Genomic DNA, 18,037 nt, shown 5'->3' with positions numbered 1-18,037 from the left:
GCAAAAACAACAACAACATTTTAACTGATGCTTGGTTGTACCTATCTCATGTTGGGAAGGTGACAAAAGCAAATGGCTGCATGGTTTTCTGAGAGGACAGAACAAGCACCTGGCCTGGGTGTCTGTACCCTCTGTGACATCACAAAGGGGTGTTTCACATAACTGCATGTCAATGCACGCACATTGTGGTGAGAGTAGGAAGCAAAAAAGATTGAACACAAAGAATCCAGATTATCTATCTATCTGTGACGATCAGTTATTTTTGTAATCAGTTTATCAATTGATTATTTTTTTCGAGTAAACTGCAAAAAGTATAAAAGTGAAAGGACATATACATAACATATTAACCTGGCCTCACAATAAGGATCCATGTGAAAGGCACAGAACAAATGTTCTGTGCCTTTTATTCAGGAAAATTATCAATTAAAAAAATATATATATACATTTTTTCATTGATACTTAAATTGAGCAACTACATTGCTTATTTGTATGATTTTAAGAATGCATTTTTATTTTTTATTTGGTAATTCTGAAATGTTTCGCCAATACTATCATCCTGCAGTAAAATCGTGCTGCCGTCCTGAGCAACTGCGACCTGTTCCCCTTCTCACTCGCGCCTGCAACTCTCTGGAAACTAACTGAGAGCCGGAACAAACCTGCGTGACAGATGCAGCTCTAATTATACAGTTGTTTTAAGGCTGTCAGGATGCAGCGAAAAGGGAGCCCGCCATTTGGGATCGTCGAGGAGGGGGGCTGTCGGAGAGGAGGAGGGCGGGGCGGTGGGGGGACAGTTTGATGGACGGACATTGTAGCACCAGCATCTGGCGATCGCTGCATCTGCCGTATCGTTTCCCCGCTGCCAGCTTGCCGGGCGAAATAAACATTGCCGCGGTCTGTCTTGTACCAGCAAGTGTAAATTACTTTAACACGTCAATAACTAGTTTACAATGATGTTTTTTCCTGCCATTTCAGAATATGTATTGATTTCCCATCGCTGTTAAATGGCAGGAGTGCAGTTCCCTTTGCCGTTTGTGTTGTTTCCGCGCGCTCTCCCGATGAACTTGGCAGGAAACGGAGATAAAAGGGTAAAAGTATTGATTGCGCTGTTGCTGTTGTGTTTTTCTGTTTGTAGCGAGCACGAATTCTGACTCATTATATATCAAGTGTTGTGCCCACTGCAGCCGCAGACCGCTCCTGTTCTATGAGCCAGCTTTGTATGCCCTTTAATGTTTTTTGGGTACATATGTGTTTGAATTCATCTACTTTACTAATTTGTCCACTGACACGATACAGAATCATTTAGTTAATGACGCAGAAAAAAAAAAAAAGTCTTAAGAAAGTAAACTAACAATCAAACTTTCCGAGTGTGGGAAGTAAAAATTACACAGAGAAATCACAGTACAGTCTGTAGCAGAGATGTACATCTGTGCATCCTGAATGAGGAGTGCGTGAGTGAGTGCGCTCGCGCCTGTGATACGTCCTCACAGTCGTGCTCGCACCTCGACTCTGTGTGTCTATTTTCATTCATATGGGCTCCTCCTCATGCGGACCGACAGATGTTGGGAAACCCGCAAATCAGAGTCGAAGCCGCACCATAATCACTGCGATTTTAATCAGGGTCTCACATTGTGACCCACTTATTTGCTCACAGCGCTGATTGCTCTGCAATGCAGCGACGACTAGCATTACAAAAACTGCAGCCTGTGATTAACCTTCACATCATATACGTCTTCCCTAACCGGTGCACAGGGATTCTTAATCCCAAAATTGCACCCACTTGGACTGGAAAACCTCATTCTTTGTCAAAATTTCAACATTTTGCTCCCTCGTCGTCCCATCTTGATGCGGCACAACAGTGAGGCCTGCTTCCCCTGTTTTGGGGGAAATGACATATGTCTTAATGTGGATATTTTAGCCCAAGTGACTTAAATTTTTGTAGATCCCCGGTATTGTTTTTAAAGCTACACAAATCAGTCAGACACAAACAAATCAGCTCTCAGCTGCAGTGGGAATAAGAAAATATTCACACCTTTTTTGCAATTCCATGCTAGTATCATAATTTTCACATCAGTGCTAATAAAGCAGATGGATTATTCATTCTCATGCGCCGACACCACTTAATTGTGTTGCCAGAACACTCCGACTTGAGGTCAGCAGGTGTCTCTCTCATTTACACACGCACAAATTCAAAAAATCTCGCCAATTTCTTCTCCCCCTCGCAGATGCTCTCGCTACGGCTTCTCAGAGCGCGCGCAACACAAACACACACAAACACATTGCACAAGCCCGGACAGGAATCTGTATTTTTTTTTTTCTCCTAACGAACACTCACTGTGCTTCCCCACATCACTTTTTCCTTCAACATCTTAATTAAATTTTGCTCCGTTCCAAAGAGGCTCTCAAAGCCAACACACAGTTGTAGTTCTTTGCTTTACTTTATCACAAAACCACCACAACATCTCTCCAAGATTTCCAAGACTTCCCACTGACGCAACGCCTGAAGTGCATCGCCACACCTCTCCTATTGCTCTTCTTTTGTCCTCTTTTAACATCCAGTTTAAAGAACAATGCCAAAGCAGTACTGCCTGCGTCTTGTTAGCTGCAGCCAATGTGGAGAAGCTTTCAGGAGAAGCTTGCTGCTCGCTTGCTGCTCGCTGTTGATGCTGATTGGTTCCTCGGTGTTGGGACTGGCTGAAAACGCCTGGGCTGGGAATTTTTCAAGTCTTTCAGACTCAGCAAGTCTTACAGCAACACTTGGCTGCCTTGCGGAGTCAGCCCTCAGAAGGTATTAAGGGTTCACCTCCAAAGAGTCCCACAGAAACGAAAGTCCGCTATAATGTTCTGTAAAAACACTAATGCGTGGCAACCTTGACACTGTACTGATTGTGCAGATCCTATTTCCTTCCTAGGTCGGATGCGAAAACCATCCATGAGAGCTTCTCTGCAGCGGCATCCATATGTGCAGCATTTTCATCCAGAAAAGCATCTGTCTTTCTTATCATTGGCTCATCGTGACCATATCTTCATATCAAACAATGAAACGGTTTTTATACTTCCTTCATAAGATGGAAAAATATGGATCTGGGGAAGAGATAATGTGGGAATCACTGGGTTACCACAAGTTTATTGAGAAAGTTTTACTTTTATGAACAAGCAATGAATTTGCAGATTCCCTGTATGATAGTCTCCTCACCCTTATCTAACCTGTGGATCTGTCCCCTGTCCTGCTGCCTCTTGTCATCCTCTTCAGAGGCTAATGGATCGTTGTCGTTTCCGGGGTCTGCTCCAAAAATGTTCTCCTGCCGAGATCTTGTAAGAAGTGCCCTCAGCTGTTCCCTCCGTCTGCCATTAGGCCTCTCCACACTTTTTATCCCCGGACCTCTGAGACCTCAAACTGCCAAATGAGTTGAATTATGGCCAGTTATGTGGAGTGGACTCAGCGTCATGGGGGAGAGTCCTGAGTCAGTGGAACTTACCACACTCCTGACCATTAAAAGGCAGCCTGACACTGCCTCTTCATCTTCCCACTGCTCTCAAAGGCCGCCATTGCCCCGGAGGAGAGACAGTAAGGCAAGCCAACAAATGAGACAGCCAGCCGTTCAGATGGGTAGCAAAGCAACAATCTCCTTGAGGGTTGTAAAATTGTTTTTGGTTCTTTATGTACTGATGTTTTTTTTTTTCTGATAGTTTTTCTATTTCTGTCGATTTGGATCGTTGATTTTTATGTATTTTTTAATGTGCCCCTTCCCTTGCCCAAATGTCATTGTTCTGGGCATTTTTGGTAGTTTCTACCTAATATATGTGGATGAGCCTGCAGGGTTACATTAACATTATACAGTAGCTAATACAAGCATTACCAATGCAGTAGCAGCAGCTGCCTGAAAAAGAGAAACGACTCACTGAATTCTCAAGATTCTTTATTTTAGATATTTCATTTTAGCTTAAATTTCAGAAAATGTTATATCAATAATATCAATATCAATGTTCTGTTTTTTATTAGGAAAGCTGGAAAAAAAACTCTTGGTAAAAAGATATAGTTGGATAGTTGATTTGATTGATGCACCAATCATCATCATCCTCATCAACAAGAAACAGTGGCAGTGGCCCAGGCATCGACCCCTGGGGAGCACCATAATTCATGTGAAGGGAGAGGGAATTTACTCTTTCGCACACCACAGTCTGATTTCTGCGTTCCAAACTGCTGACAAAAGTGCTAAATATCTTGTTTTAGATATTAAAATAAAATTAAAAATAAAATTACATATTTTACAATAGTATCAAATATCATCAACTGTGTTAACATCAAGTCTAGAGAAAAAAATCTTATGGTTCATCTTTGACGGTCGCTGATAATGACATTGACTCCATTCTCATTGGGGATATGGTGATGAACATAGAATGAGCGAGCCTGAAACAGTATTGGTGCTCACTCAGTGTTTCTCTCTTGTGCCTGTCAAAAGCAAGACTTTCAAGAATGTTTGACACAGTGAGTAGGATAGAAATAAAAGGCCCATTTTGAGTAAAGATGGTTCCAACGTTGCCTTTGTGTCTCGCTGTAGAGATTATTTTCAAAAATTCGAAACACCTTTGATTAAAGATAGGTTAAATATATCTTTGAGTAGTTTGGGAGCATTGGGAACTGCTTTGGGTAGTTCTGCAGGAATGCTGCTGTAGCCTGGAGCAGAATTCTGTAGAGAGTCTATAAAATTTAAAATAAAATCCACCAGCAGAGTGAAAAGTTATGTGTTGAAGCTAGCATTCACTGAATACTCTTGGAAACCAGCATTGGTGCAATTTTAGTCAAGAAGTGGTTGAAGTTGTGAGCGACCTTCTTAAAATCCTTCACGAGAGATGAATCAATTACAAATTCATTGTGAAGGATTTCTGAATTTGTCAGAAATATGACCGAAAAGCTTAGCTGAATGCTAAAGTACTCTTTGTTGGTGACTTCATTGAAATCACTCATGAAAAAGTGCTGTGGGATTTCTGCGTCTTGTTTTTGTTTCTAAGAGACTCAATGAATGCTTGGCCTTCATTTGAGTCGAATGACATTTGCCAAAAAAAAATCCTTTTCACTGGGTAGGCGATAGTGTGGATTTTTGGGTATTTATCACTGATAAATAGTCACAGTGCCCGATTCTGATGTCAGAAACACATACCTTGGCTAAACACACACGTACACGACTGCACTGAATTCGATCTGTCACACAATAACAGGGGCATCTTGGCGTGATGGATACAACCTTTTTCTCTCTCTTCTCTCCCCCGTTCTGCCCCTCACCGATAATCTTGATGTGGTGTGTAATGTTTGCTGTAGCCGGCGGCTGAAATTGAATGAGTGATACAACCAGAGTTGCTGGGATTACCGTGGGCAGAATTGATGCTATCTGTCCAATGATGTGTTATTTTGTGGAAGTAAGGCAACAAACCGGAAAGAGAGAGAAATGGCCGCGGCGCTCTTTATGATTTTACACTTTAAGCGCTGCAAGACAAATAGAATAGCGGTGATGCGCAAGCGAGGCTTGTAAATGCTTGAATAATTTACCTCCGTTTCAACCTTCACGGCTCTATTTTACAGTCTATGGCAATGTTTTGCACGGCAGCTTGAGTGCTTATTTACCCCAGTCGAGTCCCAGTTGCATCGGCTGGCGTCTTCCGAGGTGAGACGGGTTGTGTCCTGTCTCCACTCCTGCTAATAGGCTGTACTCAGGAGAGGGTCAGAGGTAAGCTAATGACACCTGCGATAGATGCTTCTTCCCAGAAAGGCCTGCGCAAAGGCCGAGCAGGAGCTGGACGTTTGGGAATGGAAGTGCGCTACTTTAAGACTCAGCGGGCCGAGCTCGGGTCAGATGCTAACCACCGAAACCACTAAATTCAGCTCTTTCCGCCCATCTGAGGCGCGGGCTGAGGGTGCTAAGCTATTGTTGTGGGGTCAAGTTAAAGTCGTCCAGATTGCCCGACCAGCTGACAGCCATTTATCACAGACCTAGCAACAGTTCCACACTGCATGTAGAGTTCTAAAGGTCAGCGTAGGTAGGTCAGAGGCTGTGGGCAAAACTTTGGGAATTTTGTCGGTTGTTTAAAGCGTTGCTAAGACTTGATGTTGTGAGAACTAATTGGGTCAGTCTGCCATGGTGAAAAATGGTGCACTGCTTCTCTGTTACTGCCACATCTTTCTATGCTTTTTACCACCGCAAATTAGCAAAGGTGATTTTGGTCCAATTTTGAATGGTTTGGCTTTGGCACAGTATGGGTAGATTGATCTAGATATTTAAAATACATATCAATGTTTTACTTCCTCAACATTCAATAGCTCCTCCTGTTCTCTAAGCTCCGCTTTTGTCATGTGCTAATGTAATTCCTTTGTGCAGTCAGAGAGTTTTGTCGGAGAGTTTTTTGAGTTTTTGTTTACTTCTACTGTCACTGCTCCTGGCCTGAGGCGGTTCAGTGCAGACTTATAGTTTATTTAAAAAAATAAAAAAAATTGTAACTGGCATCTATACGTATTAAGCATGAACGTCACTATAAATGTTGCTGTGTTGGCCCTGTATTTATTGAATATTGGAGCAACACCCCTGTAGCACAGTTTTGGATCTTGCTCTGTTACTTATTTATTAACAGCTGTTTTTCTTTTATTTTAGGGGATGTTGTGAGTTCTGTCTGGCATTATTTGCCCCATTCCTATCTTAGTCATGCTTTTGACAAAAAGATTTGAAAGTTACTCTCACCAACTGTCGTGCATTCACACTGTTGTATGTGATCATGTCTTAATGAGTGCATGTTTTGTGTCTGGCAGACAGCGACTGTGCTCTTGGCTGTGAGGGGGGGAAAAAAATAAAGCAAGAAGGGCTATTTTTCTCCCACTATGTTAACAGCTGGCAGCATCCCATGCTTGCACAATTAATGGCCAACTAATTGGCAATAATCATTTTTACTTAAGCAAATTTAAAATAGGCAGTTACCCCTGGAACAAACAGCTGTTGGTGGAACCTTCTGGCAACGTGGCGTCGATGCTGCAGGCTGCGGTTGATCAATGCTTTCCACGGGGTGGTCCGCACACCGTTCACAACTGTTGGCAAGCACTTGTGGAAGCGCAGCACTCCCAAATCAATCACCGGTGCTAGATATCCAGCTTCCCTCTCGCAGGTGCACGGGATAAGTTTAATTAAACACGCATAAGTAAACATGCTTTGCACTTGTTACACTCCACATATGCTGAGTTCGAGTTAAGCCGGGATGCGTGGTGGGTTTGCCTGGTGTTTACAATTGTGTTGGCATAAATACATGTTTGGCATCTTCACTGGGCTATGTATGTTTTCATTGTAGCGTAGATGCTAAGCCAAACGGTATAGCACGGTATAGAGTGTCAATACTTGACACTCGGTCTCCTCCCAATGCCAAGCTTCAAATTTGTATTCAGTTTGAAAGTTGATTTGTAGAATCTTTCACTGTTGACACAAAGACACTACCAAGAGCACAGGTACCGCAAATATGAATTGTAGAAGAAAAGCATCAATTGGGGACACAATACATAACACTATTATTCTTTTTCATCTTTTCACTTCACTGTAAATATCGGCAGTGACTGAGTGAAAGTAACCAAGACAAGACCAAAGAGTGTCGAGACCACAAGGTGCATACAAATGTCATACACAAACATATAAGACAAAGCGTCTTCCTTGGCAATATGAAATTGGTCAGCAACACAATGTTTCAGACCAAGTCAATCCCTGTGCGGTGCGGTCCCTGCAGAAAGTGAAATAAACACGTGAAAGTAGAAGTTCAGCTGAAGAGCACGATAAGCAGCATGTCCTTCGCTTAAGAGAAGCAAACGGCAAATATTTACAGCCGGTTTTCTGTACCTTGAAGACTTCTCATCAATAATGTTTCTCGCGTACTTGTTGAAATCTCCATGGCAAGGTTTTAAGGTCAGACCTTGCGCGATGTGAATCAATAGAGCTGTGATCTCATTCAACTCCGGGCAACCCCTGCCAAGGTTGTGATTCAATAATGAAATGAAGAAGGATCTGACGGGCAGGAACGGCGGAGCCTTGCGGAAGGCAGACGAGCAGGCAGTGAGGGATGAACCCAGTGCAAAATTGTGCTCTGCGTTATAACTCATCTGCCGTTGGAGTTACTCCGACTGAAAGCCAAACAAGCTTCTGAAGGAGGGGGAGAAAAAAAATACATTTTAATACGCTTAAGCAGCGGAGACGCCAAAAATCTTCTTGACTTTGTCACCGGGACATCTGATATGAAATATATTTCCATGATGAAGTCTGAAGGTGGGATGTGCGAGGGGGGCTAAGACTGTGTGGGCGGCTAAAAAAGTAATGTCAAACAAGCTGATTGTGAGAGGAGACTGGATTAAGGGCATTGTTTGAGCTGCGGGAGGAGGTGCCCTGCCTGCGCGCCGCCGCTTGCCGTTTTATCTCGGCCCTCCACCGCTGACAGTGGTCTAATCTGTTGGTCGAGGACGCCTGCAAGTCATTTCTATCTGTCAGACAGACAATGGAGCTGCCACCTTGTTGTTCATCATGGATTACTGTACTGTGCATCCTGGCCCGCCCCTACATAGGCCACTGACAAAAGGACTTAATTGAATATCCGTCCACGGCTAATTTGTGCGCGCTCCGTGTGGGCACATTTGTAAACACGAGCCGCACAACAATGCATGCAGACCAGTTTTTTTCTTTCCCCTTTCCTTTTGTCCCTTTGCAAGCTGCCGACGGTCAACGACGCGTGCAGGTGCGCGTCGACGTTCACACGAGCACGCGCGAGGTGATGTGCGCACCCCCCCACCCCGCCCCCCCAATAGCAATTTATTTTAAATCGCCTTGTTTGCTCGCTGTGATGTTAAAAGTCTGGAATTATGTCTCTCAATCCTTATGGCTCAACTGTAAACAAATTGAATGGACCTGATTCAATTAACTCTGTCTAACCTAACATATAATTACATGAAAGCGCAGAGTGAGGAGTGGGAGATAATGGAGGTTTTTTTTCATACCCTTGAACCCTAGCCCTGCTTTCCCACGATTTGTTTATCACATTAATTTAAGCCGGTCGGCTTGTTTGCTTGGGCTTAAATACATATAATCACCCATTTTAGCTTCATATTACACTTGTGCTTGGGCTAATTAATCTTCAGTGTTTATCATGCATAAACAGCGATGGATTTGCATCGCATATCTGGGGGAAGTGAGGGTGAATTGTCAATTTTTTATTCTTTTCCAAATATCCACAATTTGAGAAACACGCTGGCGAATGGCAGCAACTGGCGGTGTTTTTGTCGATGTTATTTAACTTGGAAAATTTTGCAGCAGATCAGGCTCTTTTAATCTTAAAAAAAAAATAATGAATTCAGAAAAAGAAACATTTTGAGGATAAATCAGTTTTACGCTTTGGCTCTGGGAAAATTGCGCCGTCCTTATCGTCTTCACTGTGGAGAAAGTCGATCCAGGTTTCTGGACGTGACAGCTGTGTTTCCTCTCATATGATGAGGTGTTAAACAAAACACTGCCCACATGTTTGCCTTAAACTAAGTAGCCCTTAACTGCTTGGACAGACATCAGGCTATTGCACTTTATGTATTTGTTTATTTTCCAGATAAGGGGCCTCTTTTATGGATAAGCAGCTGACGCTCCCGCTCTGTCAGGCTGGGACAGGCTGAGGGAAGATAAAATAGAGTCTGTTAATCTGGTGCTGGTGAGCGGAAAGAGCGATGTTATTGACCTACGCTGGCAGCAATGTGTTTCAATTATACACTGCCATCCATTTGTCAGGCAAGTGGAGCGATGGGGGGGACACGGAGTTCAGGCCTGGGTTAGAGTCATTCTCCATCACTTATGAAGTGTCTTTGGAAAGCACTTTAATTGAATTACCCAATTTATTCTTCAAGCAACAATGCCCTGGCCCAGACCCATGACGTGAGACAATTAGATACAAGTTTAAAATCGGGCAGTTTGCATACGTCATCTTCTCGAAGGTGTACACACTGAAGATGACGGCCAACTTATGGCGACTTTCTCCTCCTCCTAGTAGTGCTTAGCAACTGTAGTTAATGAGAGCGGGGAGACTTGGCCCCCGAGAGCTGATCCTCGCACCTTTGACGAGAGCGGCGTGGATGTAGGTATCTGGAAAAGCAGTATTGTGCCACAAGAGCACCGTGCTGAGTACATTCTGTCTGCTGTCAACACAAAGGCAACCAGTCAACTTTTTGCAAGAAAATATCAAATTCCTAATGGATAATCGGTTTCTATAAATCTTGTCATTTCTGAGCTACACATATGAAGCTGCAACTTTTAATTTTGAAAAAATGAAATAAAAAAAAAAAGAAAGTCAAGTTTTTTGGTCCCACTTTCTCTCCTCGTGAATATTTCCTCTGATACTTTGCAAATTACACGTGGCTGAGTGAGATTAATTCTAATCAAGTTCAATTTATTCTGCTGGAGCATCTGGAAGAAGCCTGAGTGTTGGCTGCCTTCTGTCTGCGAGCTGTCTGACAGAGACGGCTGCGCTGTCCATCACCCCGGCGCCCGGTTCCAGGTGTACCGAAGACGCGCACGTCGGGCGCGCGCTGGCCCTACTTGCACTCTTGCCCTCACACCTGGCTGTTCACCAAACTCTGATTGTCGGTTCACCAGGTCCCCCCCCACCCCTCTCCCAGACAATGAGTCTCGCTGTCTGCTCTCGCCACTTGCGTCTAATCAGCGGCGTTGCTCCCTCCCAGTATCTCCGCCGCTCATCTTGTTAAGAGCGAAGAATAGCGGCGTGAAAAAAATGTACTCGCTATAAGCATGTAATGTACACCAATTATGTTAATTTGCGGCATTGCAGATGGCTCGGCGTTGATTGCGGCTTCAGGATCAGGAGTGGCAGTCTGAAATTTGAATGTGGGCGTCACGTGACGCTCATTACCGCGCAACCTCAACCGAGTATCCCTTTGTCACCCGTCATCCATCTGTGCTGACTGTCTCCGGCAGATAAGGCAGCGCACAAGTCTTAGGCAACTACAAAACGCCAGGCGGAGAAACACCCCTGTTTTTAATTGCAGTTAAGCTGAATTCCCAATGTTTCTGGCGAGACAATGACGGGTAATGTGCGCAGCAAGTCATCCAAAATGGAATAGATAAGGAGTGCGGGAGGGCGGCGGGGGTTGTAAAAGGCAGAGTATCCTCATACAGGATTATACTGACTTTTACAATGTAATCGCACAATAAATACATAATACGAGCCAAACAGCAGCGGTAAACAAAATTACTCCGACGGTCTCGCTCATTGGGATATGGATAGCTCTTCACTCCTTGTGCTCTGGCTCCAGGGGCAGAAGAATCGACTCTAAATGCCAGTCCTCTGTGGGAACTGTGACATTCCAAGTGTGCCAAGGTGTGCCGCGCGTCAGGAGCGCATGTGCACTCGGCTGTAAATTTGTCATCGTCATCGGCCCCCGACGCTCTTTGTTCCAGCCACCGGGGCGAGTCTCTCTATTTTTTTTCTTTTTTTTTTTTTTTTTAGCCCCGCTGTCTCCTAATGCTAAAGTGAACCCATGCTGATGTCCAAATGAATGGGAGTCCTTTCAGGGAGCCGTGGCCATTGAACTCCGGAGACAGAATATAGCCTTAAGTACTGCAACCTTTGTGGCAAGGGGTTCCTGCCAGGCATGATTCCTGTTTAGTGAATAAGTGGGGTAATTATGGTGCGGCTGGGGCCGCGCAGCAAATGTCACCAGCAGATAAACAGTGGAAGCAACCCTTCCGTAAAGGCCTGATTTACCCACTCTGGACCTCCTGTAGCCCGCAGATGAATTAGGAACGCTTGGGTGTTTAAAAAAAAAAAAAAAAAAAAGGAAAAGCTGGCATCTCTAGAGTTGACTCAAGTTCAAGGATGCAGATAATTTGAGAAACGGTTGTTTGCAGATCGGGCCTGGGGTCAAACCTCACTTTGCTCACATGAAGAGAAAAAAAATAACCTAAAAATCTTAAGGCTGGTCCAACAGTTTTTAGGTCACTGTTAGAATGGAACCTCAATCACAATAGCCATTTTAATATTATCTGTTAAAAAAAAAACTGAAAAAAGTGTTCAATAGCTGGAACACATGCAGAATGAAACTCCTCTATGGCTGAGCTACTAATGGAAACTACAGGTGTGGAATAATCCCCCGCACTTAACATTTTAATGCGTTGCTATTAGGGAGAGTAAATCTTAGGCTTCTTCATTCCAAGTGCCCTCCTCCAAATGTCTCTCATTGGTTGGATGAAGCCACATCCATTGCACCACCATTAAAGAGTGCCCACTCACGCATGACTGCAGGTCGGCCTTTATAACATCATGAGCCCGGGGAAATGGGAGAGCGAGGCAGCGTCATTTCCATTACCTGCCGCCCGAAATGGACGCCCCTGTATCTCCTCCTTGATTAGCTTTGTCTCGAATAACAATGATAGCTTTAAGTGTGTCTAATTGAGGCCGGGCTCGCCCTCCCCTCTCTGCGCCAAAGTGCTTACTCATTTTGTCTGTCCTTTTAATAATTACATTATCATTTTACGCCCCTGCCGGTTCCTTGGGAAGTGGGCCGGCGCTTGTGTTGAAGTGAAAGCTCATTATTGGAGCTGAATTATGTGCAGTTTATTGATCCCCATGGTGGATTATGGTGCTCTAAGTTAGTCTAGACAGAATAGTTAGCCAGATGACAAAGAGGAAACATAGAGGCCCCAGGGGAAAGATCCCTGGGCTCAGTTAGCAATTAATGTCTGCCAGGTAATGGAATTTAAGTTTACACTAAATCCACCAATGCCTTGACATCTGAAGTGCCTTATAAAAAAACATTAGCCTAATGAGACAGTGGAGCGCAGAAGAGGTGCTCATTTACACACCATTTCTCTTTGCGGCACACTCTTTCTTAATCTTTCTGTCTTATCCATATATCACCATCCCATCTTGAATCTCCAGCTTCTTCACGTCACATGCGGTGATGCTTTTGGGACGTGTTTTCTCTGTCTCTGTCCCCCCCCACCCCCCGATGGCTTTGAGCACATTTGATTGATAGACTTTAGTTGGAGCGCTTTCCCAGACAGGCTTTGCTAATTTCCATCTTTGGCTGGATGAGGGCATTTTTTTTATTTATTTATTTTTTTTGTGAGTGGGGGAAAGGCCAAAGTGCTGAGTAAGAAGCCAAGCAGGACATTCATCTCCATGAAGCCCAGGGTCCGTTTTAAGGCTATACATCATGGCCCTGATGAACATGCCACATTACCGCCGGCATCACCTCCTTGCCATTGGAGGCAAGAGGAGGTTTGTCCTTCTATGGACTCGTGAGGAACTCAGAAACAGCAGCAGTAAACTGGTGGAGCAGACGCCAGGCATGATTTCAAGTGTGTCCGTGGCTTAACGACAAAGTTACCAGTGTGATTTCAAAACTAGCTTTTTTTTTTTTTTTTTTTAGATTTTCAGTACCAACATGTTTTCCTCTTATCATTTATTTTTGGGACAAAGAAAACAAATACCAGGGTTGTATTAAATGCAAGCTCTGTAGCCTTATAAATGAAGGATACACTTTGTACTAATACGAAGGTGCCAAACTGGATTAGAGTGGCTGCAAATTATGTTGATAACAGATGATTAAAACGAAAGGTGTCACACCTCTAAAATACTGTTAGGAGTAAAAACTTGTAGATTTTTGGAGAAAGTATTGATTTGGTAAATTTTGTTATTATTGAGAAACAATGCATGAGAATCTAGTGTTCCAGTTGTGGATTTAAAGGTTGTAATAACCCGATAATGGAAAGGTTAGTTATTTGTAAGTGGCTGTTGTCCTTATATTTGGTGAGTCAGTTTCTCAGTTGCTGTACAATATTCTTAATTATAAACCAGACCAGTAGTTTGGGGTCCTTTTTGTACGATTCTCTGCATCTTTGGCTCACAGGCCATGAGTAAATACATAGAGGGGCATGGCCGGTATGGGCTGTAATCCACAGCGCAGCTAGATGGAAAAGCAAGTGGGTGATGTGAGGAGAGGAGAGGAGAAGAGAGGAGATGGAAGCGGCTGATTAGCCTGGTTTTACTGCTCCTCTGCCGACCTGGAAAAAACACTGCAGCCCTGACCTTGCATAACACCGCCCTCATATATCTAATGATCTCTGAGTACCTTAATGATTCAGTGTGCTCTTTCCACCAGTATCTCCCGCCATTTCGCCCATCCTTTAGCGCATTTCTCACCTATTCCGACTTTTAGCTGATGCCTGTGTGTGCGCCGGTTCGCTCGCTCACACGCGCAAAAGTACACGGCCTTGGAAAACCCAGTCAGCATTTTGAGCCGGGGGTCTAGCAAATGAGCTGTCCTATTGAAACAGAAAGGAGAGCGCCCTGATCTGCAGAAAATGCAGCTACGGCAAGCCGTCTTAAAAAAAGAAAAAAAAAAAGGTGGAGGGGTAGAAAATTACTCGTTTGGACAAAAAAAAAGAAAGATGCGACAATGTCCTTCTCTACAAATGTATCAATTCACACGTAGACGAAGCAGATTATATCCATTTCCTGCACGCTTTCTTTTTCTTTTTGTAAGCAGAGCTGTAGCTCATCCCATTATCATTCATAACCACCACCACCACCTCCTCATCCTCTTCCTCCTCTTCCCAAGTGCTGTAAGTGCTCTAAGAGAGAACTGACTTACAAGAAAGAAAGACGAAGAAAGAAGAAGTATTTTTCCCATTGATTCAGCGCTACCTCCTCTCCTGCGAGATACTTCATTGGTTTAAACGTTCTCGCCGCGTGGTGGGACTCCCGCAGTTTAATGGCAGCACTTTAATGCGGCTCGGCTTCATCGCATCAAAGACCGCTAACCAACCACGTCTATTCTTCACGCAGACGCCTGAACACTGCGCACCTCTCTGTTCCACAGAGCGTATTTTTTTTCTTCCAATAAGAGCAAGATGCTCTTGGCTGATTGATGGGGCCTAATGATCAAGATTTATGGAATCCGTCAAAAGAATGAAGAAGAAAAACTTATTTTTTTTTCTTTTTTTTGATTTCCTGGGGCGTTTCACTGGTGTGCCCAAAACAGCTCTGGCAGGGCTTAAGCCACGCATTCTCCCGTCCTCCCTCCCGCTTTGAGCACTTAGAGCACAAAACTCCATTTGCTCCTGGTATTCCCCATTCTTGCTCCATCCACCCACAGTAATTAAGATTCCATTCTGCTCTGAATGGGAACGTTAGGATGGAGGGTTATCGCCGGGCGTCTGCGGGCTAAACCCAATGGAACACCTATAGTGACCCCTCTGATTCACCCAATAGGAGTCCTCGCCCCCTCCGTATCCGTCAACCCCTCGCGGTCGTCTTGTTGTGTGGTCCCCTCTCTTGTGTTCTCTCATTACTCCCTGCGTGATAGGCCCTGGAGGTGGGTGGCAGGGGAGGAGCTGGGTGGCTGAAGAGGAGGGCCTGTGTCCCTGGATGAGTGAGTGTGGATAAGAAGTTGTTTGAATCCATAATTGCGCTCTTGTGAAGTGGGGGTGGGTGGGGGCGGCGGCGGGATTTGTAAAGCCAGGCCGGGCTCATTGTGCGGCGGTGCGAGTCCGGTGGAGGGTGCGAGCCGCTCAAAGCTAATGTAATCTACGCTATTAGAGGGGGTTAATTAGCCGCTGAACTGGAGCCTGAAGAGCAGGCGGGGAAGGAGGGACACAGGGAGCGAGACGCAGGCAAGGAGGGCAGCCGGCGAGGATGGAGAGGTCTTGAGGGAGTCATTAGAAACTGCTTGTTGCAATACAGCCACACAGTCAATAAGGCCAGTCCTCTGAGAAGCAGAAAAAAAAGCCAAGGAAGACCGAAGGTTTAACACTGCGGAGGGGAAAGAAAAATATCTAGGTGTCTGAAGCCTGCGGTAGTTGCGTAGGTAGCTCGATGTGTTGTTTTCATTAGGGCAGCTCATATGCGTTATTCAACTTTTTAGACTTCAGGTAAAACTATTTTTTGCAGAGTGCAGAAATATCAGTGTCATGGCATCTGCAGGAGAGACTGACATCATGACACCCTCTGTGTTTGTTGAACTCCTGATCCTGGTTTAACTTGCTGCAGGGGCTGCACACAGGCTTCCTACACACATATAAAAACTATAAGGAGAAGCATTGAATTGAATATTATAGATTTTTTTTGTCTGGAAAAGTTTGGTAAACATAAACTAGAATATGGAAAAGCTATTGCAACTGTTCTCATTTCCAAAATATAAAATTAAGAATTACAAAAAAAAAAAATAGTAGAACATAAAATAAAATCAATCACTCCACTTTCTAAATGCACAGGCCTCCAAGAGGAGTCTGGAAATAGAATTTTGAAATCCCAAATGTGTCGGAACCCTGTGCACAGTATTCCTATTCCCTCTTGCCCCTTGTACCACAATAACTTTCAAAGTTATAACCTAAATTTTTATTTTAGGTGACTTAATTCAGTCTGCTACATTCGTGTTTGCTTAATGATTGCTGCCTTTTGTCAGGTTAAACTCTTGCTTCGGTTTGTTTTGACTCCAACATCTGGTGGTGGAATGATCTTGTGTGTGGCTCTTTAGACACGTCACCTTTTGATGACAACATATACAGTTTGAGTGTCTTGAACAACACAGTGCATTAGAGGTAGCTTCAGCACTTTAAGCTACCTCACACGCCTCATGGTCTGGTCACAGGTCGGTATGAAAACCACTTACCCATCAAGGTGGTTCCTGCTTGATTGTGATTGACTGAGAGTGTGGAATTATCCTTCAACTTGCAGCCCTTTTACACACTCAGCTCCCAGCCTTTATTGCTTGGCTGGACTTTATAAAAATCATTTGTCAGTCCAGGTCTATTGTTAATAGTCCAACGCCTAAACTTTCACACACCTTTGAATATCAAGAAAGAAAACAAATTGAATTGGCTTCATTAAGGCCTCGCATAACCTTTTGCTTTTTTCTTAATTGTTTCAGTTGGAATCCGTAGCTTAGAAAGTAGTTTCAGTGCAGCCGTCTATTTGTATTCATCACTGTGACCTCTATTAGTCCATCCGGCCCTGCGTCCCCTGTCGCTCTGAGCGACACTGTGCCGAGGACGGGTGCTTGGTACGCGTTCCCGTGACATTTTAATGCAGATTAATTGCTTTCTTTGGCCCGAGCAATCCATTTTTGTTTGGTAGCGGATGTTTTTTTTTTCTGAGCTTTTTTTTTAACCTTGAGGTGAAGAAAAAGGGAAAGAGCCACAGGAGGAAAAAAAAAAATCCCTCCACAGTGGACTTACACCCTCAATTTAATAGCCGAGTGAGGTGTTTCTCCAGCATCATCAGATCAATGGAGAGTAAATAGCCCACACTTCTTGTTTCACAGTGCCGTATTGATCTTTTCCTCAGACTCGGCTTCTCTTTCCCCAGCATCTCGTGTCTTTCAACCCCTGGGACTGTGCTGATTGCCATAGATTGGACAAGCTAACAAGCGCATGATGAGGAACCAGGCTTTCTTTTCTTCTCATAGGCTGTTTCATTTTTTTTCTCCTTTCTTTCTTTGTGGCACTGGCATGAGCACACACACACACACACACACACACACACACACACACACATGCACGCACGCACACACGGACAGACAGACAGACAGACATGCACACAGGGACTTAAAAACATCAGATCTACACAGCTCGGCGCCATAAAGGAGTGTGCCGCTTCTTTCTTGTTGCCTCTGTTGTTCCACGTTGTTGTGTCTTCATGTGCACCGAGAGGATCTACTGGAGCCGTGCCTGTCTTTGGGATGCCTGCCAGCCTGATGGAGTACACCAACTTAACTACAGACACCGCGAGTTTCTTCACCTCACTGGGAACTTTATGTTTTGTGTTTTTTTTTTTTCTCCCTTTCTTTTTTCCCCCCCCTCCAGCTGGCACCGCGCTTGTTCCGGAGTCTTCCATCATCTCTGAAAATATCTCAAGTGGCCTGTGGAGAGCGACACACTCTGTTTGCCCTGGAGGATGGCAGCGTGGCAGCGTGCGGGTAAGTTCACTGTCGGCGCGGCAGACAGTTTGCCAAAGTCCACACCTGAGG

At 44.3% G+C, this 18,037-nt stretch overlaps 1 protein-coding gene across 4 annotated transcripts in view; it reads left to right on the top strand.

The window, feature by feature from the left end:
• The window catches only part of LOC142899910 (uncharacterized), a 292,439-nt gene that overhangs the window by 59,818 nt on the left and 214,584 nt on the right, over positions 1–18,037 (top strand). For all 4 annotated transcript variants that reach the window (XM_076043837.1, XM_076043836.1, XM_076043838.1 and 1 more), the window contains exon 5: positions 17,874–17,986. In XM_076043837.1, coding sequence (XP_075899952.1) covers positions 17,874–17,986 — 113 coding nt within the window. The remainder of the gene's footprint in view (positions 1–17,873; positions 17,987–18,037) is intronic.

This window comes from Nelusetta ayraudi, unplaced genomic scaffold (genome assembly GCF_046127955.1).
Source record: "Nelusetta ayraudi isolate G7.1 ecotype Tasmania unplaced genomic scaffold, CSIRO-AGI_Nayr_v1 ptg000078l, whole genome shotgun sequence".
Taxonomy (NCBI): domain Eukaryota; kingdom Metazoa; phylum Chordata; class Actinopteri; order Tetraodontiformes; family Monacanthidae; genus Nelusetta; species Nelusetta ayraudi.
Note: the sequence above shows the minus strand (reverse complement) of the source record. Positions and strands in the feature narration are given on the sequence as shown.